This window comes from Medicago truncatula, chromosome 4, assembly GCF_003473485.1.
Source record: "Medicago truncatula cultivar Jemalong A17 chromosome 4, MtrunA17r5.0-ANR, whole genome shotgun sequence".
In the NCBI taxonomy this organism is placed as follows: Eukaryota; Viridiplantae; Streptophyta; class Magnoliopsida; order Fabales; family Fabaceae; genus Medicago; species Medicago truncatula.
The window spans coordinates 41428661-41455367 of record NC_053045.1 but is presented as its reverse complement, the minus strand read 5'-3'; the positions used below and the strand labels follow the sequence as shown (position 1 = coordinate 41455367).

The 26707-nt window shown below is 31.8% G+C and overlaps 2 protein-coding genes across 2 annotated transcripts; both read right to left on the bottom strand.

Annotated features, from left to right (window-relative positions):
- Window positions 1-10123: 10123 nt before the first annotated feature.
- LOC11445144 (transcription factor bHLH95) lies at window positions 10124-11897 on the bottom strand. Its single transcript, XM_003607886.2, has 3 exons — window positions 11513-11897; window positions 10580-11050; window positions 10124-10311 (listed from the first exon to the last, which is right to left on the bottom strand). Exons 1-3 carry the CDS (start codon window positions 11870-11872, stop codon window positions 10228-10230), a joined length of 915 nt encoding a protein of 304 aa, XP_003607934.1. The 5' UTR covers window positions 11873-11897; the 3' UTR covers window positions 10124-10227.
- Window positions 11898-18851: 6954 nt separating this feature from the next.
- LOC11446940 (E3 ubiquitin-protein ligase MBR2) lies at window positions 18852-24100 on the bottom strand. Its single transcript, XM_003607884.3, has 6 exons — window positions 23909-24100; window positions 20553-22245; window positions 20159-20209; window positions 19589-19687; window positions 19367-19510; window positions 18852-19269 (listed from the first exon to the last, which is right to left on the bottom strand). The coding sequence occupies exons 2-6, from the start codon at window positions 22224-22226 to the stop codon at window positions 19138-19140; spliced, it is 2100 nt and encodes a 699-aa protein (XP_003607932.2). The 5' UTR covers window positions 22227-22245; window positions 23909-24100; the 3' UTR covers window positions 18852-19137.
- Between the last annotated feature and the right edge of the window lie 2607 nt (window positions 24101-26707).

Sequence of the window (26707 nt, the reverse complement as noted above, 5' to 3'; positions counted from 1 at the left end):
TTTTTCGTTTTTCCCAAAGTGGTCCTTTTAGCTTTTGAATCGTTTCAGAATCATACTTTTCCTCTGAAAGCTAGGCAACAATGGTCTATGAATAAACTCTTCTCCATTACCTTCTTCACTTTGTTCAGTTGGTTGAACTTTGATCTGCACTGTGCTACGAGGATTTGATCTAATCAATTCATGACCATAATCATAAAGCCTTCAAAATTGCTCCTTAAATGACGAAAAGTATGATTCTGAAACGATTCAAAAACTAAAAGGATCACTTTGGGACTTTTGAAACTTAAAGGACCATTTTGAGAAAAACAAAAAACTTAAAGGACCTTTAGATACATTTGATCATAATTTTATTTATATGAACTAAATTTTTATCGAATATGATGACATCAAACTCTTTTTTTTTTTTTTTGTCAAGTAGTCTAGTAGGCATAAATTCTCTTTCTAAGGAGAATAAGTGAGGTGGGTGGGGTTCGAACCCCATCCCATACATATATTATACAATGTCCCTATCAATTGAGTTAAGCACTCAGGGACAATGACATCAAACTCTTACCGCTAAGCTGACATTTCATGGACAAAATATTTTGTTTACGAAAAAACTTTATATAATTTATGATTTATACAAAGAATATTTTACTTAAATTTTTTAGTTATAAATTCTTTTTCAATTTCCATTATGGAATTTGTTTATTTTTTCTTTCTAATCACATCAAGTCTACCTTTAACATATTTTCGTATGAAATTAATACATACTAGTACTAACATAAGTAATATCCTCTTTTTGGTGGTGGTTGGGGTTTGAACCCTGAATCTTGCATATATTATGTATTGTTCATACCAACTAAGTTAAGTTCAAGAGAACATACATAATATCCTCTCTCTAAACAAATACAAAATTGAGTCAAAAAAACAAATACAAAATATAGCTTATTTAACTGTTTTCTTTACAATTAACTTGTAATGTATATAACAGTTATTTTACAGCTGTTTTACATGAGTTATTTTGGAATATTTAAACCTTAAAAATTATAAATTAAAAATTAATTTTTTTAAAAAATGAATAAATTAATTTACTTTTTCAAAGTAAATTGATTTTATTAAAAAGTGTTTATTCTGCATTACATTTCCAAGCGGTGAAATGATATATCTCGTAACCATTTTTGTTTTGTTCTTCTAGTTTAAATGATGAAGGATTTTCGTTCTTTTCTACACTATACGCAAAGAGTACACTCTTAACTGTATTCTTAACCAAAGAGAAAGAATAATGCTAATGTTATGTGTATATGTAATGATGATTTAGATGCATGTTGTCAGCATTAGTTCTACATTATATTTACCTTTATTGATGATGATATCATATGTTCACCGTCCATTTTTTGATTAAAATGACAAAACAATTGTCAAAAACATATTGAACTAGAAGAAATTTTTTGGTTACATAGAAGAAATGTGCCACGATAAAAAGTACTTCTACATAGGACAAAAACTTTTAGAATTATATGCCTTCATAAATACATAAAGCTATTGCCAAAAATGATACATTAATTGATGGTATACGCTCTTAAAAAATGGAGTATGTTCCTTTTATCTAGAAAAGAAAAAGATATTTTTATATTTAAATTTGACATGTGTTAACAATTTATGTATAAAAATTTAAAAATTTAAAAATAATTTTGAAAAAATAAAACATTTAATATATTTAATGGGGTAATTTATTTTCTTAATAACTTGTAAAACAATTTATTTTTCTTAATATCCGTAAATTTTGTAAGTTTGTCTAATAGAAACGTTTCAAAATGGATATTTGTTTGTTATGTTTTTTTGTTAATTAACATAATGCCAGCTAATGAGTAATGATTAGGAAGTTGGAACAAATCTAATCATTTGAGGGTAAGTATTGCAATATCGGTTTTACGATCTACGTTTTGATTAATGAGTAGTTTTCTACTTTCTAGTGTGCTCAAGTTGTATTGTGTATAGTTTTACACTACTACAAAACTAAGGGCGTAGCATACGCCACCCATCACCAAAACCACCTTGCCTTCACATCACCAATTTTTCCGTTACATAGAATCTTAAAAAGTATATATATATTGTCGTTTAGTTGTATCACCATAAATGTTAGCAATTACTTTTTGACGGAAAATATGGATTTTTTTTTTTTTTTTTTGTATAAAACTAATAAACATCCACTAAAATTTACACATACAAGTGCGAGATATCAAATTCAAATGCAAATAAAAATATCAAATTTAATAATATCAACATTATCAATTGAGTGAACCCAAATACAACTTGAGCAAATGAAAGGTGTATATTGACACTATATAACCTGATTTGGGGTAGATTGAATCATGTTGCTGAAACTCTATTTCATATGAATATCAATTTAGTTTTATTTAATTCAATTGTTGTTAATGTTTTTTTATATATTGACACCTTATAACATTTGAGGGTAGATAGAATGACTACTGACCATAGCTTACAATTTAGACCTAATTGAATTGTTCAAATAAACAGAGTTAGTCTAGGAATAGATAATCGTTTATTTGTGATAATATGTTAACGTTCTTTAAACATTCAAAGAATATTAGATCACCTAAGGAATTAGGGACTGTAATCTGAGAAGATGGTCCTAAGTTAAGGAATTAAATAGGACTATTTTAGTTAACTTTATCGTAAAACTAGAGAACGTAAAACTAGGGAAGTATTCATAAGGAATAGGTGCAGTGTACCAAATAGAATAAATCAGAGGATTCGAATGACCTGATCTCATCTCTCCTTATATTTTCAAAACAACTTTTATCTATTTATTTACTTTTTATGCAATCAAACCAACTGCCTAGGACAATCCCCAATTTTACATATCTGAAATAATAACCATATTCTTAAATTGAAATTAACACAATCCTCGTGAATACGAACTTAGAATTATTATTTTAATAGAACTAGTGCACTTGCTAAATATCTATCAATATGCTTCCTTTGGCCAACATTCTTTCTTGTGTTTGCAGGTTCAAATGAGGTTACTAAAGCTTGATTCACTGCTATATTGTGGAGCATATGGCGCAGTCAGAATGCTTACCTTTGAGAGCAAAAACCTTTGGATGTTGTTCTTGACCACTCATGGTGCAATCAAGCTCTACGTCAAGTAGAGCTGTCAAAACGGGCGGAATTTTACGGGCCGATTCGTTTAGTCCGATTAATTATAGGGTTTTGGCCTTAAATATTGAGCTCAAATTTTAATAGAGCTTTTTAGCCCGGCCCTAAAAAGTCCGGTACCCGTTAGGGCTAGTCCGAACGGGCCGTGGGTAACCCGCATAACAAAAAAATCCTATAAATTATATATTTTTTTCAAATAATTCTTTACTTAGTTGATTATCAAAGTAAAAAATAAAAGTAAAAATTCAATGAATTAACACATAAATGTAATATAAAATTATATTTACTCGTTTCATTATTTATAATTTTAAAGATTAAATATAAATATCTATAACTTTTTTTTAGGGAAGTAAATATGTATAACCATAACGTATCTAATTTATTTAAAATTGTTTTCCTCGCCGTTTTAGTTTACGACTAGTGTACAAAAATGTTCACAATTTATTTTTGTGCTGGACATTATTTAAACATATTAAAAATTTATTTATAAAAAAATCTATAGGAGTATTTTATAGTACTTTTTATATAAAAAAAATGTAATTTTTAATACGGGTCGGTCCGTTAGCCCGGGCCCGTGTAGGGCCGGGCTCGGGTAGTATATTTCAGGCCCGTTTTTCAACCGGATTTTTTGGCCCACACCGATAAAGCTCGAAGCCCGTTAGGGCCGCCCGTTTTGACAACTCTAACGTCAAGTACATGAAGACAAACTTATAACACCCTAATCTTAAACATGGGCGAAGCTGAATCCCAATTGGTTGAAGTGTAATGTAGGTTGCGATCTTTACACAGATGAAAACTGTTTTGGTCAGACATATGTTTTGATGAAAGCTCGAGGCATTTTGTCCAACCTCAACCGATGGGTTTCTCATCCATTAGTTCGGTGGTTGAATATGAGGCTACTATTCTTCATTAGCATGGATTGGGTATTGAATGTGACAACCAAACTATCGTTAATGTTGTGCTTAATGGCTGTACTTATCAGAATGAACTTGGTACTTTAGTTTCCAATTGTAGATCTCAATTATCCCCTGATGCTAGTTTCAATCTAGCTTTTACCCAAAATCAAGCTAATAAAGTCGTTCATAAATTTTTTTTTTAACTCGATATTTGATCCAAAATTCGACTAATTAGAGGGGGTCAATTTCACCGCCCACTTACAGAAGGCCCAATTAAAGTCAAAGTAGCTCACCAAAATAGACACTAGAGAAAATCGAATCTAAAATCTTGAGAGGAGCACACTCCAATATCACAAATTAGGCAAATTCTACGGTACACCCAATATATTTGAGTGTACCGGTACACCAACCCTTTAATTTTATAGGTAAATGAGTTGTTTTTTTGAAGAAAAATATTATTTTTTATCATTTAAAATTATAATGATTAAACCTTATTCATCAAAAGTGTAAACAAAATAATTTTTTTTTTAATTTTTATCGCTCATAATAGAGAACTTTGATTATTTTATACGATAATATGTAAAAGAAATACTATGATTCTTATAAACAATGAATGATGCATTTTTCTTCTGAAATCATATTTTCTAAAATATAAATGCCGACAAATAACTATTTATTTCATAAAATTGATCGTTAGTTTATAGATTTATGAAGCAAGAGTACCGGTACACTTCAATTTACGAGTGTACCGTAGAAGAGTTTCCCACAAATCAACCACTAGACCCATAATATTGGGCAAATTCTATGGTACATCCAATATATTTGAGTGTACCGGTACACCCGCTCTTTAAATTAATAGTTAAATAAGTTGTTTTTTGAAGAAAAATATTATTTTTTATCATTTATAATTATAATAACTAAATCTTATTCATCAAAAATGTCAACAAAATAAAATTATTATTTTTTGAATTTTTATCACTCATAATCGAGAACATTCATTATTTTTTATGATAATATGTAAAAAAAATTACTATAATTCTTATAAACAATGAAATGATGTTTTTTCTTATGAAATAATGTTCTATAAAATATAAATATTGAAAAATAGTATTTATTACATAAAATATGATCGTTAATTTATTTAATTATGAAGCAGGAGTACCGGTACATCTCACTTTGTGAATGTACCGTAGAAGTTCCCATAGTATTGTGAGATCTTCATAATACTATTTCAGTCTAGCCCTGTTATATTTTACTCTCTTTTTGTATTCATAATATTATTATCAATGGAATATGAGATAAGCTTGGTTTGCCTAAAAAAATCTAAATCATGACATGCTTATTATCTATCTATTACTTATATAAAAGTTAATATCCTATGAATTACCATTTTTACCCTCAAGAGGGGCAATTTGGTAATTCAATTATTCATTAACCTCGCCTCAATATATATATATATATAAAGAAAAATCATTATATATATATATATATATATATTATATTCTATATTTTATTTTATATTATTTTCTTTTTTATTTTATATTTATTTTATAAGAATAAAAATAATTCTAAATTTAGTTGTTTCTAAACTGTCGTTGTGGGAGATTAAGACACTGTTTGACCCGACTTTCTTTCAACTTCTCTACATTTTTAAGGAGAAGTTAGGCCAAAATGTTTGATACGAGCCAAAATTAAACCACTCAAATTAAATACTTACTAAAAAAAATATTTTTTTAATGCATAAAATTGAATGGAATGAGCTTTGGTCAAAAGTTGTGGAATGCTATCTCAAAAAACTACTTGTCGACAATTTATTTTACAAGCACCTCTCTTAAACTCATGCTGGAAACCTTTTCCTTTATTTTTTTAATATTATATTTCAATATGTTTTTTTTCTTCCGTTTAATTTTATTTTATTTTTTGAACCGTTCTATTTAATTTTTTAAGGAGGTTCTATTTAATTTTATTATCTTTTTTTCAAGGGAATTTTATTATCTTTTTATCACTCATATATTTAATTTCAATATAGTTTAATCATCACAACCACACAAATATTTTTATTCACGTTGTCTTTTTAATGATACCAAATATTTTTATTTCCTATCTTCAACCTCACAAATATATCCACACACATTAGCATTTAGAGTAATATTTTATGTTCGTCTGTTTGTTTTTTTGTTACGCTAATGCCTATAATTTTTTTTAGCGTTGCATAATGCATATGATTATTTTTATAAAATTTTGATTTTATTAAAAATACAAGTATATAGATGCCTAAAAAAATAATACTTATATATATTTTGCACCTTTATATTGTAATAAATTATACATATATTTTTCTTATTCAAAAAAACTAAACATGTATGTTTCAATGACAGCAACAATTTAGCAAATATAATGTCAAATAATATAAATTCTTATCTTTTTGAAAGTCACCAAAAATATGGTATTCTTATAACGAAATTTGTTAATTTGTGTTAAGATACATACTGCATCACTATTGGAAAAATGACTAAATTCAATCCTGACCAATTTGGATGGCATTATAAGAGTTGCACCAAATATCCAAAGGAATCAAAGTCAAATGGTTCTAGCTATAGATGTACATGCGGACAGGATGTTGATGCTCCATTGACTAGGTTACATATTTAAAATTTCATTTGGTAGATTAGTGTTTTTTGTTTGGCACATTTATAATATGTCTTTGGATCTATCCATTTTATCAGATATAAGGTAGTTGTGCAAGTTGTTCATGATAGTCACAAGGCTAAATTTGTGTTCTGGGATAGTGAAGGTCTTCAGATTATTGGTATCACTACCCAAGCTCTTAGGAAGACTATGCAAGAGGTATCCCTAATTTAATTTTCATCTTATTTTCCGCATGGTTGATAGATATTATAACTTATGTAATTGTATTTATTTATGAAGGTCGATGAGGATGATCCTAAAATATACCAAAAACATCTATATAAACTACTCGGCCTTGAGTTTGTGTTACGTGTCAACCATCAGCCATACTATCATCAATCATTCGTTTTAGGTGTTTCCCGTGATCCTGTTGTCATCAAAAAAATTAAGTCTCATCTTCAGCCAGAGGAGCAACAACTTGATGAGGTTCTTTGTGTCTGTCGTGTTCTTTTTTTAATAATTGATTTGACTGTTTCTTTTTCTGTCACTTATATTTGGTTTTCATTTTATTATTGTAGAATGTTATCTATGATAATCCAACCCAGACATTCATTCTTGAGAAGAATAATGCTTCTGTTAAGTGCTCAGATTCCCTTAACATTCCCACGGTATAATAATTAAACACATTGAATTTCTCTGTGATTTGTTATTGTAATTATTAATATTATATTCATTTTAACCATGGAAATTTTATCCTTACTCTGACAACATTCCTTCTCTGCTTGTGGTGAAAATGATTTGGAATTGCACTCATGCAAAGCGTTCGTCCACTTAAAAATATCAAGATGACATTGCATCTGATGCCTATAATCCAACGCAATTGTCTTCCACTAAGTTGGCCAAACACATCATGAAGGAGTGATTGACCTTTTCTTTGTCTGCTTTTTTGAAAACATGTCATAGACTCTTGCAAAGTTATTTGACTTTCATATATAATTAGATTCTGAGATGTTAGTCAGGATCTCTAACTAGAAAATAACGGTTGTTTCCAAAATCTAATCTGATAAAGAAATCATGTATGTAAGTTGAACAACATTTTTTTTAATTTTAAAGTTTTTTAGTATGTGAAACACATAAGATTGATCATAATTTATGATTTCTATTTCTACCTCTTTTAAAAAAAATAATTGGTTGAATATAGTCACCAATGAACAAGAACGGTTAAACTCTTATTTATAATTGGTTGTATAGGATGGAAAATATTAACTTTATCAGTGCATTATGTCACCCAATTGATTCGTCTATGATCTTAACCAATATTCTTAGAAAAATGCATCAACATTGTTGAAACAAATGAAAATTAACATCTCTGTAAAAAATTGCTAAAACATGTCGCATACATTTAAAGACAAAAATGTTAATAGCATTCCATGAAAACACATTTGTAGAAACAATGGTGTTACGAACTACATAATATAACTTTCATGCAATGACACCTAATTTTAATCATTGAAAAACATTAAAATGTTTACTATATAGTTGCACCAGTTTTTCTTGATCAGAGTGAAAGAGACACTTTTTATGCATCAAAGTTTTATAATGCTTTGTGTCAGCCCCTTAAAGAGTAGAATAAAAAGGTGCTACATCGCGCCGAGGGCATTTTCAGGACATGTCTTTGGCAAAATCGGAAGATTAGAATTCAAGCAATTATGCGTTTATAAGATTAGAATTCAGTTGCTCCAAGCAGTGGTTTGTACAAGACAACTACCCATACTTATAAGTTGTTTTTCCATATGAGGACCAAAGTGAGTGTTGTTGAGGGTCCCTTGCTTCCCATGTTTGGATTAACTTTGACTAATATAGTTGAGGTTAACCATCAAACCGTGGACAACGATTATTTGATTGGTTTGTTGTTTTCATAGAGTTATCTACGTATCTTCCTAATTTGCTTATTTTCCTTATGCTTCCCTTTGTTATTGTTCCTTTTTTGTTATGATTACCTCTTTCTTTTCTTAATCGTTTTTGTTGTTTAGATGGCATTGGCTTAATGACTGTAATATCGGAGGTAAGGGAGTATATTAAGGATGGGAAGATCACCAAGATGATTTTGCTTCAGCTAACTGATCACATGTTGATATCTTATTTTATGAGGCATGTTAAGATTTATCTTCGTTTTGTTTATAGAAGGGAAGATCGTTTAAACTTCTGTTTGGTTTTTGTCACAAGTGGAAAATGTGAGATTGCTCTGTTTGGAGATTATGTGGATCACTTGAAACAACTCATGGCCAAAGTTGATGAAGGTTTGCATGTGCTGGATATGCAGTTCACAAAAGTGAAGATTTTCAGTGGTGTGTTTTTGGTCTATTTCTTCTAAACATTTTGAAAATTTAATGTATGAATATTCTTATAAGTTTTGTCATTGGTTGAATTTTTGTAGAGAATGGATCCCCGCAAAAAGTAGTGAATACTACCCGAATTATGATCAATCCGGATATATCAGAGGCTGCTGAATTTAAGAAAGGGTTAGTTATTTTATTTGGATTGTCGTGGTTTTTAATATATTTAATCAGATTCTGATACACATTAATTAAATATGTATGTGTTTCGTTTGTTTATGCCTCAATGTCTGCATATTGTATCAGTTTGGATGTTAATTCAATCGGAAGTAGCCCACTGTGCCGCTTATTGGTCTGAGGGGTAAACCATCGATAGATGAAGATTTCTTGCATCTCCATCCAAAGAAGTCTATTGCAGAACTAAAGGAAGTTAGGGTGAGTGATATGTTTATATTTTGTGGTACATGTTGATGGTATAGTTGAGGAATAGGAATGGTGGTACCCTTCTTTGATTGAAAAAAATTATCATTGTCATGGTGGTAAAATTACTATTTTAAACTTTAGTCCTTTGGCCGTCTGATACTAATCAATTTTTTTTTCTGAATAAATGTTTGACTTACATATTCATAGAGCTTCCAGAGGAGTTGAGTTAGGAAGTTTATACAGAGATAAATTGCACTAATAATATTGTAAGAAAGTTCAGGTTAATTATACAAAAAACATTACCAACAATTATATCTAATCAAATCTCAACTTATATAGGTGATAAGTGAAACTGTTTAGAAAGAAACTCGATGAAGTTCAAATTTATTTCTATGCCCTTTACCTGCATTGGTTCCAATTAGTTTCAACTTAATTATGATCATGTTTTTCTGGTTTCATGAACAAAGTATATCCTCTTTTCATGAATCAAGACTTGGTAGAGCTTTCATAAATATTTTGGTAAATATTTCTTTTGGAATAATTTTTTTACAAGATACGTTATTCGCACGGGTTTGTAACTAGTTTTACGATATAAATCATGACATACTTCAAACGATAAAAATGGATATTCCGTTTGTTAATTTTAAAAGTAAATTTTATGAATTCAAATAAACCTTATGCAGTTTACACCGGAAAAGCAAACACAAAAAGCATATAATTAAAACTAGTTTAAACACCATAAAAATTGCTCTTAGGACCATCAAAGTTTTATGATCAAAATTCTAAGCGATCCACATCATAATTTCTCCAGCCGCATGCTTGTATGTTTCCTTCATTGAATTTGCGTCATGTGAAGCTTGTTTTGCCTGCAAAATTAAGACAATTCAATTGAGCTATTCACACTCGTACTACTCAAGAAAATGCATTACATAATTTATTTTTTAATTTTCTTTCTTTTGGTTTGCTGAATATTCAATTCTTTTTAATGAATTAATAAGATGTTATAACATATTTGTTGTAGAATAGGCCAAATACTATTAATTTTGAAAGATAAGCAATTTATTCATCACTGAATAGTTCAAAAATGTGTTGATATAAAAATATGATAAAGAGGAGAGAAGGTTTGAAACTTACATGGGCCATAATCATGTAGAAGTTTCCATTTGCATTGCACATAATGTTGGCAGAAATAACATCAATCTTATGTTTCTCCAACACCAAAGCAATTGTGGTCAAGAGACCAGGCTTCTTAGTTGAACAAATGCAAAATTGTGCTTCACCACCACATATGTTCAACACAACATTTTGAGAAGACCATGTTTGAAAACCTACTTGTTGTGGTGGAGATATTGAAAATGCATTTGAAGGATTTGAAGTTACAATTGCATTAGACAAGTTATTATTATAACTTGAGGATCCTTGATCAGCTAAGAATGCTTCCCTTGATTCATAGGGATGCCACTGTGAGTTGATCACAGATGACTCACTCCCAAGTGGGGATACAGATTTGAGCATTTCTTGCTTCTTCTTTTCAAGCTTTTCCTTAATTTCTTCTAGATTTTTAATGTGCTTCATTGCTGCATCTACAATGGTTGATTTATCAGCCTGTAAAATATCAAATCAAATTAAACATCTTCATTAGTCTTGAGGTGGAAATAAGTTATACTTACCTCAAGTGCAAAAATACAAAAATAATATTTAATTATCAAGTGATTAATGAGTTCCACAAATGACGAATTGTTTGGGAAAACCCGATTTTCATTCCTGGGTGGAACAATTTTTGGCTAAGTTATACTTACCTCACGGCCAAACCTCGAAGGTTAACACAAGAAGAAAATTGAGTTTTAGATTAATTAGTTCAACAATCAAAGAGACTAATCATTGTAAATGATCCAAGTTTGACATTGTATTCGGGCCTGGTCCCTAACTACGGTAACAAGAAGGATCCAAGTTTAAGAACCCTAGGGGATCTAGTGCATGAAAAACTTGAGTTTTTTTTTTTTTTTTTTAAGAAACATGACATGCAAGTATTATCTTCGAACTGATTGAAGATGAAAATGAATTTACCTTAGAAGGAAGTTCAGGAAGCAAGGCATGAAGGCTATCAAACATGTTCCTCATTTTCTTTCTCCTTTCTCTTTCAGTCAAAATGTGCATTTCATGATCAAAATCACGATACTTTCTATCTTCTCCTTCATCAGTTGTAATGTTATTCTCACTTCTAATTACAACCCCACCCCGACTTCTCTTCTTCCTCACCGGAGCATCTCCTTCGTTGATTCCTTCTTTCTGGTTCAGTGGTTTTGTGTCTATTCTTTTTTTGCTACTCTCACCTAAGTTATCAGAAATTGGAAGAACACCCCATGGATGATTTTCCCAAATGAAACCTGTCTGAACACCTTGATCATGATCTACACTCATGGCCATGTTTGTTTGTGAGAAAGAAAGAGAATATAAGACACTCAGAAGAACATAGAAAGAAAAGGAGAAGAATGATGTATTTATATACAAAAGTATAGTAGATTTTAGTTGAAGTTTCTTCGAAAAATATTAAAATATGAATATTAATATTGAAATGATTAGTTTGGTTCATAAACTTCCAAAATATAATCATAATGCAGCTGTTTTTACGATAAATCTTCACAAATACGAGAAACTAATTATATTAGTATTTATTATTAAACAAATACTCATCAGATCTTAGAATTGTGTATAACATATGAAAAATGCTGGCTGTACACCCTATAGTATACACCTTGAGAGAAAGAGAAAATGAGAATGATTTGATAGATATAAGAGTAATGATATTTGTACAACCATTTTGTGATAATTTTTGGACAACTTTCTCTCTCACATGCACGTGACATTCTTAATTCCTCTCTCTTCTTTTTTCTCTCTCCATTGTTTTTGATCAATAAGAAGAGAGAAAAGTAAGGTTGTCACCAAAGTTGTCATCAATTGGATGTACAAATATCATTACTCTACATGTAATAGATAGATGATGTGATAAGAAGGAAAATAGATAAAAGTAAAATAAAATAAATGTAGATTGGTGTTGGGAAACATGAGATGTACATGTATCATTGTTGATAACAAAAAAAATGATTAATTTGATTTAGAAACTTCCAAATTATAATCATAATACAGCTGTTTTTATGATAAATTTTAACAAATACATATAAACTAATTATATTAGTATTTATCATTAAAAAAATACATATAAAAACTATGAATTGTGTATAACAAATGCAAACAATTTGGCGTATATTCTATATGGGTGTGTATACACCTTGAGAGAAAGAAAAAAAAGAGTTATGTGATAGATGTAATAGGTTATAGATGTGACAGCAAGAGAAAGATAAAGATAAAATGAGATGTTGAATAAGTGCTGAAAAATAAGATATTTAAATGTTTAATTGTTGATAATGAATACAACCGATATCTCACCAATTAGAGAACCACCACATCTATACCACTTACACTACTTCCTTATGCTTAGTACAACTTATTTAAAATTTACAAAATTAATAATTAAAATATTCAAAAGTTAAAATTAATTAATTTTATAAATATGAACTGAATTTTTAAAGAATTTGATGACATGACATCAAACTCCTACCACTAAGTTGACATTTCATGAACAAAATAGTTTGTTTACCAAAAACTTTATATAATTTATGATTAATTAAAAGAATATTTTACTTAAAAAATTTAGTTTCAAATGCTTTTTCGATTTCCATTATGGAATTTGTTTTTTTTTTCTTTTTAATCACATCAAGTCTACCTTTAACATATTTTCCTATAAAATTAATATATACTAGTACAAAGATACATAATACCCTCTCTCTAAACAAATACAAAATTGAGTCAAAAAACAAATACAAAATAAAACTTATTTAATTGTTTTCTTTACAGTTAGTTTGTAATGTATACAACAATTATTTTACAGCTGTTTTACATGAGTTATTTTGGAATATTTAAATTTTAGAAAATATAAATTCAAATTGATTTATTAGTTTATTTTTAAAATAAATTGATTAATTTACTTTTTGAAAGTAAATTAATTTTATTTTTTGAGGGAGAAATTAAATTAATTTTATAAAAAAGTGTTTATTCTGCATTACATTTCCAAGCGGTGAAATGATATATCCCATAACCATTTTTGTTTTTTTCTTCTAGTTTAAATGATGAAGGATTTTTGTTCTTTTCTACAATATACGCAAAGAGTACACTCTTAACTGTATTGTTAACAAAGGAGAAAGAATAATGCTAATGTTGTGAGTATATGAAATGATGATTTAGATGCATGTTGTCAGCATTAGTACACTACATTATATTCACCTTTATATTGATAATGATATCATCTGTTCACCGTCCATTTTTTGATTAAAATGATACAAAACTATTATCAAAAAAATATTGAACTAGAAGAATATGAATTCTACTTGCAAACTATGTTGCTTGGGTGAGAAATGTGCCACGATAAAAAGTACTCCTACATAGGACAAAAACTTTTAGAATTAAATTTCTTCATAAATACATAAAGCTATTACTGAAATGATACATTAATTGATAGTATACGCACTTAAAAGATGGAGTATGTTCCTTTTCTCTAGAAAAGAAAAAGATATTTTTATATACACCTTTCATTCAAATCATCAATGAGAGAATGGATCATAATCCTTCAAAAAGAAAAGGAGAAAAAGGTTGAAATAAAATACAAACAATACAAAATATGCATGTGAGATAAAAAAGATATATATGTACATTGAAGGTAGCTAGGCTTGCGAATATTCTATTTAATCATAAATAATATCTACTATAATAAACATGATTTGTATCAAAGTGACACAAAAAAAAAAAATTGTTTACTTAAGAGTGGCATAAAAATATATATATTTTTGTCTACTAGGATTAACTTAACACTTTTATTTGAATTCGATATTTCGCAGTTGTTTGTGTGAATTTGAGTTGATGTTTATTAGTTGTATATATAGAGAGATTCAAAAAGTAATTACTTTTTCTTTAAGGAGAAAAGTAATTACTAACAATTAGGTGATACAACTGTATACACGATAATCTACATGCTTTTTAAGATTCTATGAAACGGAAAAATTGGCGCTGCAAGCGAAGGCAAAGTGGTTTTGGTGATAGGTGGTGTATGCTACGCCCTTTGTTTTGTAGTAGTATACAACTTGAGCACACTAGAAAGAAGAAAACTACTCATTAATCGAAACGTAAATCGTAAAACGAGTCTTTTCATACTTACCCTCTAATGATTAGATTTGTTCTAATGATTAGATTTGAGTTGATGTTTATTAGTTGTATATATATATAGAGAGAGATTCAAAAAGTAATTACTTTTTTTTTGAAGGAGAAAAGTAATTACTAACAATTAGGTGATACAACTGTATACACGACAATCTACATGGTTTTTAAGATTCTATGAAACGGAAAAATTGACGCTGCAAGCGAAGGCAAAGTGGTTTTGGTGATAGGTGGTGTATGCTACGCCCTTTGTTTTGTAGTAGTATACAGCTTGAGCACACTAGAAAGAAGAAAACTACTCATTAATCGAAATGTAAATCGTAAAGCGAGTCTTTTCATACTTACCCTCTAATGATTAGATTTGTTCTAACTTACTAATCATTACTCATTAGCTGGCATTGTGTTGATTAACCAAGAAAACGTAACATGCAAATCTCCATTTTGAAACGTTTATATTAGACAAACTTACAAAATTTACAGATATTAAGAAGGAAAAAAATTTGTTTTGCAAGTATTAAGCAAACTAATTACAACATTCAATTTACTAAATGTGTTAATTTTTAAATTGATTTATTTCATGTAAGAACGAATAAAACAGTCAAATATTTACATTTTATAAATATATTTAATAACACATGTCAAATTTAAATAAAAGCTTAAGGAAAAAATATCAAAATTGTGTCTTATAAGAAAAGCGGAAAGAGTGGTTTTTCTTGCATTTGCAATGCTTTCACAAACTTTTTTAACATTTAGTTGTAGAGCAAATGATTGCTATTTTAAAGAGATGATTACCTTAAAAAGTGAACTCAATAATCATGAACATTTTGAGTACCAATTATCTACACGTCACTGTACCTAATAATGAATGTCATATTTTAAAAAAAAATATATTGTTCTAAAATGAATGTTATTTTTAATGTAATAATGGTTATTTATGCCACTCTTAAATCAACATATTTAACTTTGTTTTTGTGTCAATGGTGAACACACAAATACTTTCATTTAACAAAGTTACACAAATATTTTAATTAATTAAAATTATTATTATTATGATAATTCTTTCTTTATATTATTTTTCTAAGCTATGTCATAAGCAAATGTGTCATTCTTTGCGAGTCAAAGAAAGTCTAAAAGTAAAATATTCTTTTATACTTTTTTTTAAAGAAAGATGTTTATAGCATTTCATTAATAATAATAGATTCAATACAACGTGAGATTTCATAATAAATAATGGGACTATAAAAGAATGTGGCTTCTCTTGCTAGGGCATGAGCCACCGCATTCGTTTTTCTCCTAACAAACTCGACCATGGAGTTTGTGAAAAAGGTGGAGAATAGCTCTCAGCACGCGTCAATAATATTTCCAAACTCTGTAACATCGATCGTGCGGGAATGGAAAGCATCTCGCGTTATTTTGTATCATGCTCAAAGTCTATATTATCAAATTGCATGTCTTGCATCCACTGAAGAGCATGATATAGACCCAAAGCCACACCAACAACTATTGGATAAACTTGATCAAACTGCAGCACTTTAGCTAAAACAAAGGTCCTGAAATCATCACGAATACAGACACCAATACATGTCCTCTAATATTGTCCTGAAATGGCCGCGTCTACATTGTACTTGAATCTCCCATTGCTCGGTGGCAACCATTGATGACGAATAGAACCTGCTAGACTGTTTTGGTGCTGCACGTTGAGCTGCATGGAGCTAGTAGGTTGCAGTTGTTATGCGTCCTCTAGCAGAGACATTGTTGGTTTCGGCAGATTGGCTTCTTGCCAATCTTCAAGCATGTGTCGAGCCCTGTCAACAACCTGACACTAATCTCAGTTACATTCTCCCAAATTTTGAGGTTCTGATGCTTCCACAAACTCCAACAAATTATAGCAACACGTTGTTGAATGGTCGTAGGCATTAGGCAGATTCTGTAACATATAGAAAATAGAATTGACAGCCGAATCCGTATGCATGGCTGCATGTTGAATATCATACCAAATTCCAGCGGAATTTCAAACTTGGATGGCAAACGAACATTCAAAGAGTAGATGATTCAGGTCCTCATGATCAGAACCGCAACTTTCACAATTTTTCGGACACGAGACCCCTTTGTTGGTAAACATCCCCTACACATTTGCCATAGCAAATTTTTAACCTTCGGCGGAACCTCCAAACACCAAAAATTCTTCCAATTACCTGGACGACGAAGATGAGAAACATCAATTAACTCTTCCACACATAATTTGTATGCACTCCGTACCGTATAACAACCATTTCCTTCCGCTTTCCAAATGATACGATCATGGGTGACTTGATCATACAGGGTTGTATGCAAAATTGCATCAGCTATGTCATTACTAAAAATCTGTCGAACAAGAGGCTCGTTCCAACTCTTACCATGCTCATGTAACAAGCTTTGGACATTAAAATCGCAAACATAGAAGCCTCCAATGATGTGACCATCAATAGACTCACCATTAGACAGTCATGGTGCATCAAGAATAGGGATAGTCGCACCATTAGACAACGATGTGACTTAAGCCACACTGGATTTAACACCTACGTAAGTTAAGTCACACATGGGTATTTTGAGAAGTTTGGTTGGGAGTGAACAAATCTTGATGGGAGAGAGAAATTTTCATAGATTTTTCCTCTTAAATTTGAATATATCACTAAAATCGTCCAAATTAATCATTCACTAATTTGACCTAAATAAGTCTCTCGATCGTCTATTCTTTCTATTCTACATATTGATCCTTTGTTGTTGGGTTGCTTAAAATGAAGAAATAATTTAATTAATCGAGAGGAAAGATGAACAAGAGGTGAACTAATTTACCAAAGACTTATCTCATCCAAATTAGTCAGAATAATTTTGATCTTTTTAGTTGATAAAATTGAATTAAAAAATAAAAAATAAAAAAGATGCTTTTAAATCCATCAAAAAGGAAACACTACTCTTGAAAAACACATGCCTTCAACCTTCTATTTGAAAAGTACTGCTTGTAAATTAGGTTAACTTTTATAGTACATTATTAAGGTTTAAAGTAAAAAGTTTTTTTATAAGAAACTAAACGATGTTTGGAAAAATAGCTTTGATTGATGGATCTCACGCACTGTTGAATTGTGTTTGAACAATGGCAAGAGTGAACAGTGTATTATGTAGTTTCAGCTTTAGGATTGTTCGGAAAAAAAAATTGAAATAGAGGGCATGACTCAATCTGAAATGATTCAACTATAGAGGGCATGACATAAGTCAAACCTCACATTATCCATCCCTAACACTCGGTTTCAAAATTTGCAATTCAAACGATTGCCCTCAGAATCTCTTTTCAAATCCGACTGAACCAATAATCTGATTCAAACCAAATTTTTCAGTTTGACGCATTATCCATCACTAATAATATAGCTTACCAAGTTTGATGAAATAGGAGAGGGCTGCATGCAATAAAGCATCAACACCTTGAAGGATAGAAGAGACAAGAATCAGAAAGGTGTTTCCATTTTGGTGCAACAGTACTTTAATCTTAGCATTTGGATTTGTATTTTGTGTGTGTAAAGTTTACCTCCATGGCAAGGTCCCTTATGCAATAAGTGTGGGAAGAAAAGAATCATTCAACCAATTACAAAGCAGTCAAAGAATGAAAATATGATAACATAAAATTCAGAAGCAAAATAATTCAAGTGTGCTCAGCTACTGCAAAAAAAAGGACCTTGGAAAATGATAAGGTCCCTTTTTGAAGACTATCTTAGGCAGAAAAAAGCTGCTGCTTCAGGCAGAAGAAAAGAAAAAACAGTTGTGGGAAGGAAAAAGCAGTTCCGACAGAATACCGGTTCTAAACCGGACTGAACCGAATTGACAAAAAACCTGTTTTCAAAGGTGGCTTTATGAACCGAATCATACCATAAATTTGGTTCAATTCGATTTTGTTCATGAACCATGCACACCCCTAGCTCCTAGGATTCTTGTAGTGTCGTGCAAACTGGCATGAACTGAGACCAATAAATCAAACAGAGAAATAGACCGCCAATTCCTGCCAAGTGGGGTCGGCTACATTAAAGACATGTAATTTATACCCAAAAAATAAATAAAGACTATCTATATCACATATAACAAGCAACCAATGTACTATACTCGGCACTTCAGCGGTCAACAGTCTTAAACTTATAATGAAAATCAATAATATAATTCAAGTGCTTTTAGATATCATAAAGGACATGTAATTGTCCATTATCACAGTATAAATGTAATTCTACTATAGAGCTTAACCACCAATATTTCTTTATGTCTATTTTTTTATGTGTGTTTTCGTTCCCAATCTAAGATGAGAGGAAGTTCATTGAATAAAACAAAGTAATAGATAGAACCAACAAAAGATAAAAACTGATAAATGGAAATGATATGTGAAGAGGGAGAGATTCTCCTCGTCACGAGGCCAAGGCCGTTGTTTTGCAAATTGGGCACAGATTCTTCTGCATTAGCCACTGTGTGATGCAGTTACTGTGGAACTCGTGCCCACAATCTAGCAAACCGAGATTTTGTCCATCAACATATTCCTCCTACGATCATGGAAGAACAAGTAAAACTAAGCATCAGCAAGAGAAGAATCCAAACATATCATTGTATCATACTGGCCGAATCAGCCATTACTCATACCTGACAGATACAGCAAGGTTCGAGATCAGAAGAAGACTCTGTCATGAGAGACATGTAAAATCGCTGTTTCATCAACTTATTAATTATATCTTCACTCAGTCCAGTGCTTACGTCTCCTATACGCTCCTCCAATGCCAACAATTCCTGTAATCCAAGTTGAAGTCAGAACTATCGTAGAGCAGCATTGCTGATGGATCAGAGTACCATATATCATCTTTTTACCTCATAAGACATATTATCAACGTCAAGGCGCATTTCTCTGTGTCTGTCGTGCATTTCAGCCATGCCATGATATAGGAAAGGGTCAAAGAGCATATAATCCTGACAATGCAAACGTAGGTCAAAGGAAAATGTTGTGAAGTTAGCATTCTCAATAGTCTACAGGCCTGTGTTTGCTTCAAAGCAAATATATCTTATGTATCTTAACCAAAAGCATAAACAAGCATGCCAACATGAAAAGAATTGTGAACTAATATACGGTGAAATTTCATCTAAAAACATGCAAAGAAACAAAAGATTAACCAGAATTATTGATTACATTTTTCCTTTCGCATTCATTTTATGGGGTCTAATTGTTATAATTGCTGCATACTGGTATTAGCCTGATTCTACTGTAAGCATTTTGTAACTGTTGCATCCGAAGATGAGTATCTCCCTCAGATAAAAGAGAAATAGGGTCGTTGGAAATTCATCAAGTGTGATAAAATAATGGCAATAATACCTCGAACTGATTTCACGACACAACATATGGATGTAATTTTTCGAGATATAATTATACACTAAAGTTCGAACCTCAGCTCGTAAGTTCTCACCCCTCCGCATTGCTAGCAGGACTTGGCGAATCTGGAACATAGAATAACTACATAGTTAGTTCATGTAGGCACCATATTTAGCTAAAAATAAGCAATTTTGCTCAGAGAGAAACTGACAAATTATAAAAAAGATGAGACAGCACAAAGAAATTAGATGAATATCAAGACCGTAGGTATTACCAAGCTATACTGTTTATGGTATGAATCAGTGAAATCGCACTATTTATTCACTAATAAATATTTCCTGTTGTCTGAATTCTAAATCCAGGCTATACTGATATATTTAGTATAGAAATATCATCATACCAACACGGCATATCCTTCAAGCAGAAGTACAACATATCTTAAGAAAGTAAACCAAGTAAAAAGAATACCTCAGATATGAGCCGGCGTCTCCCCTCATTGTCAAAGGGTAATGTTCGCAATGAATGAGGAGCAGAGAGAACATCACCACCCCTTCTTTCCGTCATAAATGATGGTCTTGGATGTGGTTGATTACTACTAGAACCCTGAGAAAATGAAGGAGGGCCGGAAGTAGAGGAGGAATGACCATTATGAGTACCAGATGCTGAGCTGATTGAAGGAAAAAGGGACCAGGGACTGAACTCTGAAACTCTCTGTAGATTTTCTGTTGGGACTTCATGGTTAAATGTCCAGCTAGGATTAGGTAACGAGTGGACGTTTGAACTAGATCCAATCCAGGATGGAGGAGGTATGCCTCCAGCATTGTTCAAATTACTAGAAGATGAATACCAACCTGCAGGTTCATGTCCTGAAGATGCAGGCATGTTCATGGGATGCTCGGTACTATCTCTTGGGAAGATTCTTAAATTAAAATCATCACGTACTGCTCTTTCTCCTGAGCTATAAGAACTTGAAGATCTGGCCACTCTAGGATTAGCAGCTCTATTCCACGGAAAAGGATGCATGTGCAGGGATGGTGACTGGTTTTGCGGCACAGCAGAATTAGCAGCTGTTACTCCAGCTGCTAACCTTAAATCCAAGGATTCGTTAAATGAGAGAGAGCCGGGTATTTGATGCGGAGAAGGATAATTATGATGTCTAGCACTCCCTGTTGATGTTAAATTGAGAGGTACAGATTCCGGATGATGTAGATGGGTCATTCTCCTATCAAAGTTTCGTAGAGGCCTTTCCACATTTTCCGCAATACTTACCATTGAAGGAAACGCATTGGAAGCTTCTTGTCTCACTTCATTTCTTGTATTCTGCTGAAATGGAGGGCTAGTAACACGGAAATCCTCTAAAGGTGACAAATCACCTAAGCTTCCAGGAACATTAAGATCAACAGAATCAGTAAGCCAGTAACCATTTTCAGATTGTACAAGGGAACTCGAGCTTCCTCCAGTACACAGTTGCATAGAACTATCTTCAAGGGCCTTTCTTTTGCAGGAAGGACCCCAATTAGCTAAAGAAGAACTTGAACTGCCACTATCTCCCCATGCCATGTACCCAGAGCTTGCTGATGAAGCACCTGTTTGGTTGAATGAAGAACTGCCAATTGATGTCTTCTCTCTATCTAATCCAAAAGGATCGTTGTTATTAACACCGCTACCAGTTTCTTTACCTTTCCCGCGATCAGATGAGTTAGCAATGTGCTCCATACCAAAATTAATACCTTGGGCTGTATGATTGGAGCTGGAACCTTGCAAAAAGGAAGGATGAATTCTGGATTGGTTCCCAAGTAATTGCCTTTCCTCGGGTCTTAGACCATCCTCAGCAATAGCACTGCATGACGAAGACAACCTTTGTTCAGATTTTAGACCATCATCGTTGACTTGGTTGACCAGATTCAGTCCAGAACTGGGTTCACCGGTATTCCAGCCATTAAAGCTCACATTAGGACCAGTACCACGTAAACATGCAGTCTCACCAGAAGACCCCCTATAATCTGACAGCCGGAAATCTACTGCATTTTGCGCATGATTCAAGGAAGACTGATGATTCATATCAGTGCCGTTAGAACTAGGCCCTTGCATCATGTTAACAATTGTTGGGAAGGACCCAATAGTCCTCCTTTGACCTTGCATCAAAATCAAGTTATCCCACCTAAATTAATGAGCAGAAAACACGTGTTAGATTCTCAATCTCAAGCTATGTATAAGAGGCACAAAAGAGTCATGGATATACAAGCAAATGTGACTTGAACAATTTGCAGTGAAGCAAAAAACTGCTCCAGTAAGTAGTAACACATGAATAAGAACAAATATGCATATTATTTTCTTGGACCAATAATTTCTGATTCCGTGGTAAGGAGCTCATGCATCCTCAATCGGAGATCTAGACCGGAGAAATGAGAAGAAAGAAAACTAAAATTTTATGAGTAGATTGTCACCAGGAAAACTCACAGATTTAATATTATGTTAGTTACTGAATATTTTGATGACAATTTTACACCTCACATACCAAGCATGACAATGACATTTGTAACAAATTACAAACCCCCACTTTTGCGTGTCTAGTTTTCCACCAAGATTAGAGGAAACTAACTTCAAAAAACAAATCTCCAACTTTAAATTCATTTGCCAGCTATTGGATTATCAATACACTAAGTTAAATACGATGTGGTGCTAGTAGCCACAAAGCTATGAGATTCACGGCCAAAGCAAAAGAAGAATGTAATTTATTTAGGAGGTTGTATAGAAGGCCCAAGCACTATAAAAGGGGAAAAGGTTGCATCATGAGGGATTGAACCTCCGAAAATAAACATTACACCTAGTCTTAAAATCCCTAGGCCAAGTGAGCTACAAGTTGGGTGGTAAACAGCAATGGTTTGGACAACACATAATCTTACTGCAAGGAAATTAGTAGGAGCTCAGAAGGGTACGCAACAAATGTAGAGCGACCAAACGGAGAGAAAGAAAGAAAAAAATATATATACTTATCAAGTATCAATAAAACCAACTAGTTCATAAAACTCAACCAATTATTTTGTGCTGAAATTGGTTAACAGGCATTAACACAATGCCAAGAAGCTAGATGACTAATAATCAAAATCTCTACTCTTTTTTATTGGTCTGTAGACGAAGTGGCAAGCACCACCTAAAACTCGCACACACAAACTGCAAGGTCTCGGGTGAAGATGTCCAGCCTAGCAATATCGGCATTTCCAGTTGAGCTAGGCCTTGCAAACATCAAAATCTCTATTCGGTAAAAGTATAAGATGAGCAAGATGTCTCAATTGAAATATTTTCCTCTCCCCTTATTTCTCATCACTAAGGCACAATAATCAGGTTAAAATCAATAAACAATTAAACATCTCTAAGATCATCAAAAAAATAAAGCTTTACAATACCCAATAAACCATTCCTAACATTCCTTGAAAGTATAATAAACCAAATCCAAACAAAAATAAAAATTAAATTGAACTTAAAAATTAGAAGAAAAAGAATCAAAGACACAGCTTCAAATCAATTATATATAATTCAAACAAAAGGGTGGGGATTAAAAAATTATAAGAAAAAATAAAAAGGCAAAATTGTGCATGAAACATAATGGGTTTTCACGATCCTCCAAAAAAACACCGATAAAAATGATGCAAGAACTTTCTTACACAAAAAGAAAAACGAATTTTTCAAACATCTTTGTAACCACCTCCTAAAAAACTGAACTTTTGTAAAAAAAAAAAAAACATCATAGTAAAACACAAAAGAAGAACATAAACATGAAAGAATTGAAACTGATGTTAGAATAAAGATGAAAAAATCATTACCAGAGGAAAAGAGATCCTGAATTGAAATGGGTGGGTGAGAGTTCTGAGGATGATGATGATGAATGATGATTCTTCTCTTACAACAATTACTGTTTTTTTCTTTCTTTGTGTTCTTTTTAAAATATTAAATAATAATAAATAAATAATTGATGATTATTATTACCGAGTGAGAAAAAAAGGCAATAAGAAAAAGAAAGAGAGTAATTAAAGGAAGGATAGAGAGAGAGAGAGAGAGAGAGAGAGAGAGAGAGTATAATCTACAATATCCTAATTTAAGATTTTTTAGAGAGAGAAAGAAAAGATATGCTTATGCTTTGGTTCGTGTATCAAACCGGTGTTACTCGTGGATTGCATCATCGTGTCATAATTATTACATGTCATCCTCAGAATATTCGTCTTCTAATGCTTCTATTCTTTTTTTACCATAATCCCTTTTTTATATATATACAATCGATCAAATTAGACCTTAATATTATTTTGCTATATTAACAAATATTTATTTAATGAGATATGATATGATGCTTTATTTTTTTCTTATAAAGCTAGAAAAATGCAATAAAAGAATAAAGGAAAAAGTATAAAATTGGGGGACTAAGCCAATACTCAATTAGACAATAGAGACAGTAAAGCAGAGACACTTCCTAAGTAGCCTTAAATCACTTCTAAGGTGGGATAAGATGGAAAACACACCCTGCTATTGAGGATAGTAACAAGTTACATTAAAATAACACAAACACAGAGCAACAAACTAAAGCCTAAACCAAGGCATACACATCATGATTTATAAGCTTTAGATATGTCACTCTTAGCACGGGTTTGAATGCACTCATTTTCCGATCCTCCATTTTTGTCTGTTGGACTCTTTTGCTTCTTGGGTCTGCCTTTTTTTGTTTGCTTTACCACATCATAAGGTGAGATCAGGTACTTAGTAGCATCTGGAAACTTGACTTTATTCACTTCAGAATCAGTTTCTAGGTCAATTATGATGTCAGTAGCATCAGTGTCTTCATCTCCCCAGAACCTGCTCAAGGCTTTACCATCTTTCATACAGGCAACTGATTTATTTATAGGGCCATCAGTAATTTGCACCTTTCTCTTGTCTTGAATCTTTATGGAATAGTTATAGTCTTATAGATGATTCAAATGTAATAAATAAAAGTATGTTAGTGAAAATGAACAATAAATATTGTATTAATATTATAAAAAGACAAAAAAAATTAAGAAAAATAAAATTAAAAAGTACATCTAAATTAAAACGGATAAGTAGTATGAATCTACTCGCTAATATTTTTACCCAGCACAATGCTTATATAGCAATCTAGATCTTAAGGCTTTAATTGCGAGTTTTGAGGGGATGGGAAGGAAAAACTTATGAAGGGATGTGAAAAAAGAGGAGGGAGAAAGGATGGAAAGCATTTCCCATTGATTAAATGACATTTAAGTAATTTCCTTTTATATTATTAAAAAGAAAATTATCAAGTAGTCTAGTGCTATAAATTCACCTTTTTAAGGTGAAGAAGCGGGTGTTTAAAAGATCGAACCTCAGCTCTTGCATATATTATGTAATGTTTATATCAATTAAGCTAAGTTCACATGAATTCCTTAAATATTATTTACATTAATTAAATACAATTTTCTTTTAGGAAGGACAACCCATTTCATTTCTCGAAAAGATAGTTGAGGAAGAACAATTCCAAGGATATTAAAAAGAAGAAAAAAGAACTAGGGTTAGATTGTAATATAGACGCTCTATAGCAAGATTATGAACGACTTTATTAGCTTGCCACCAAATAAAAGCTAGACTTCAGCTAGCGCAAGAGAGTAATTAGGACCTACTACTAGACAGTAAAATGCTCAGCTCATTCTCGTACAAACAATCATTAGTCATTACATTCATATTTGTTTGACAATCACTTTCAAAAACAACCTGTTTGAACAACAATTCAAAGCAATTTGGAGAGCATGTTGTAGAACAATAGCTTCTCACACTACCACTAAGCTAACATAATAGGGGAAAACCATCGTATGAACACTTGGATAAAATGGCTCGAGTTGTCCCAAAAACATATGACAATGTCGAACCTCCCTTAAATAGAGAAAATAGCACACTCAACGTTGCCTTTTAGTCGAATGGTCTAGATATGACGCCAATCGCTATCTGTTTGAGAATTTAATTCATGAACAGTGAGGTTCATACACACCCTATATGCCATTTTGATTGTATGGGAACCATTAGAAGATGCCTTCAATATTAGTTTGTTATGAATGGCTAGAGGATGAAGAGGAATTTAACAAATATCTATTGTGTGTTGTGGCTTCATGATTGTAGCAATATGATCGTGATTCCAAGTGTAGTTAGTCAGATTGAAGAAATGAGAAACCTTCAGGTCCGAGAGGTTGCTCGAAGTAAGTATTATATGTTGCATATTATGTCTTGTAAGGATCCATGTATCAGATCAAACATTGATGTTACTTTCATCACCAACTTTTCACATATAACCAAGAGATAAGATAAGAAAAGTGCTCAAAATGCTCCCCCGTGTGTAACTTGGATTGTGTCTGATATTGGCATCCAAAAATCCACTTCTAAGAAAATATTTAACTTTGAGAACTTTATTGAGAAGAGTGAGAGTAAGAGTTTGTGAAAAGCTTATATCATTGCTTACCTAGCATGGAAAGATTAAATCCTCTAAGGTCCCAGATATTAAGACCTCCACGATCCTTGTAAATTGTCATCTTGTCCCATCTTAACTGATCGATACGTCGACCACCATTTGTCTTCGAGCCCCGATAAAAAGA

Bases quoted from the DNA above. Each gene is read 5' to 3' on its own strand.
- LOC11445144 (XM_003607886.2), bottom strand. From the start codon at position 11,872: ATGGCCATGAGTGTAGATCATGATCAAGGTGTTCAGACAGGTTTCATT. The intron at 11,051-11,512 runs GTAAATTCATTT...GATATTTTACAG, and splicing joins TTCCTGAACTTCCTTCTAAG to GCTGATAAATCAACCATTGT. The intron at 10,312-10,579 runs GTAAGTTTCAAA...TTAATTTTGCAG, and splicing joins TCTACATGATTATGGCCCAT to GCAAAACAAGCTTCACATGA.
- LOC11446940 (XM_003607884.3), bottom strand. From the start codon at position 22,226: ATGCAAGGTCAAAGGAGGACTATTGGGTCCTTCCCAACAATTGTTAAC. The intron at 20,210-20,552 runs GTATTCTTTTTA...TCTATGTTCCAG, and splicing joins GACGCCGGCTCATATCTGAG to ATTCGCCAAGTCCTGCTAGC. The intron at 19,270-19,366 runs GTATGAGTAATG...CCATGATCGTAG, and splicing joins AACCTTGCTGTATCTGTCAG to GAGGAATATGTTGATGGACA.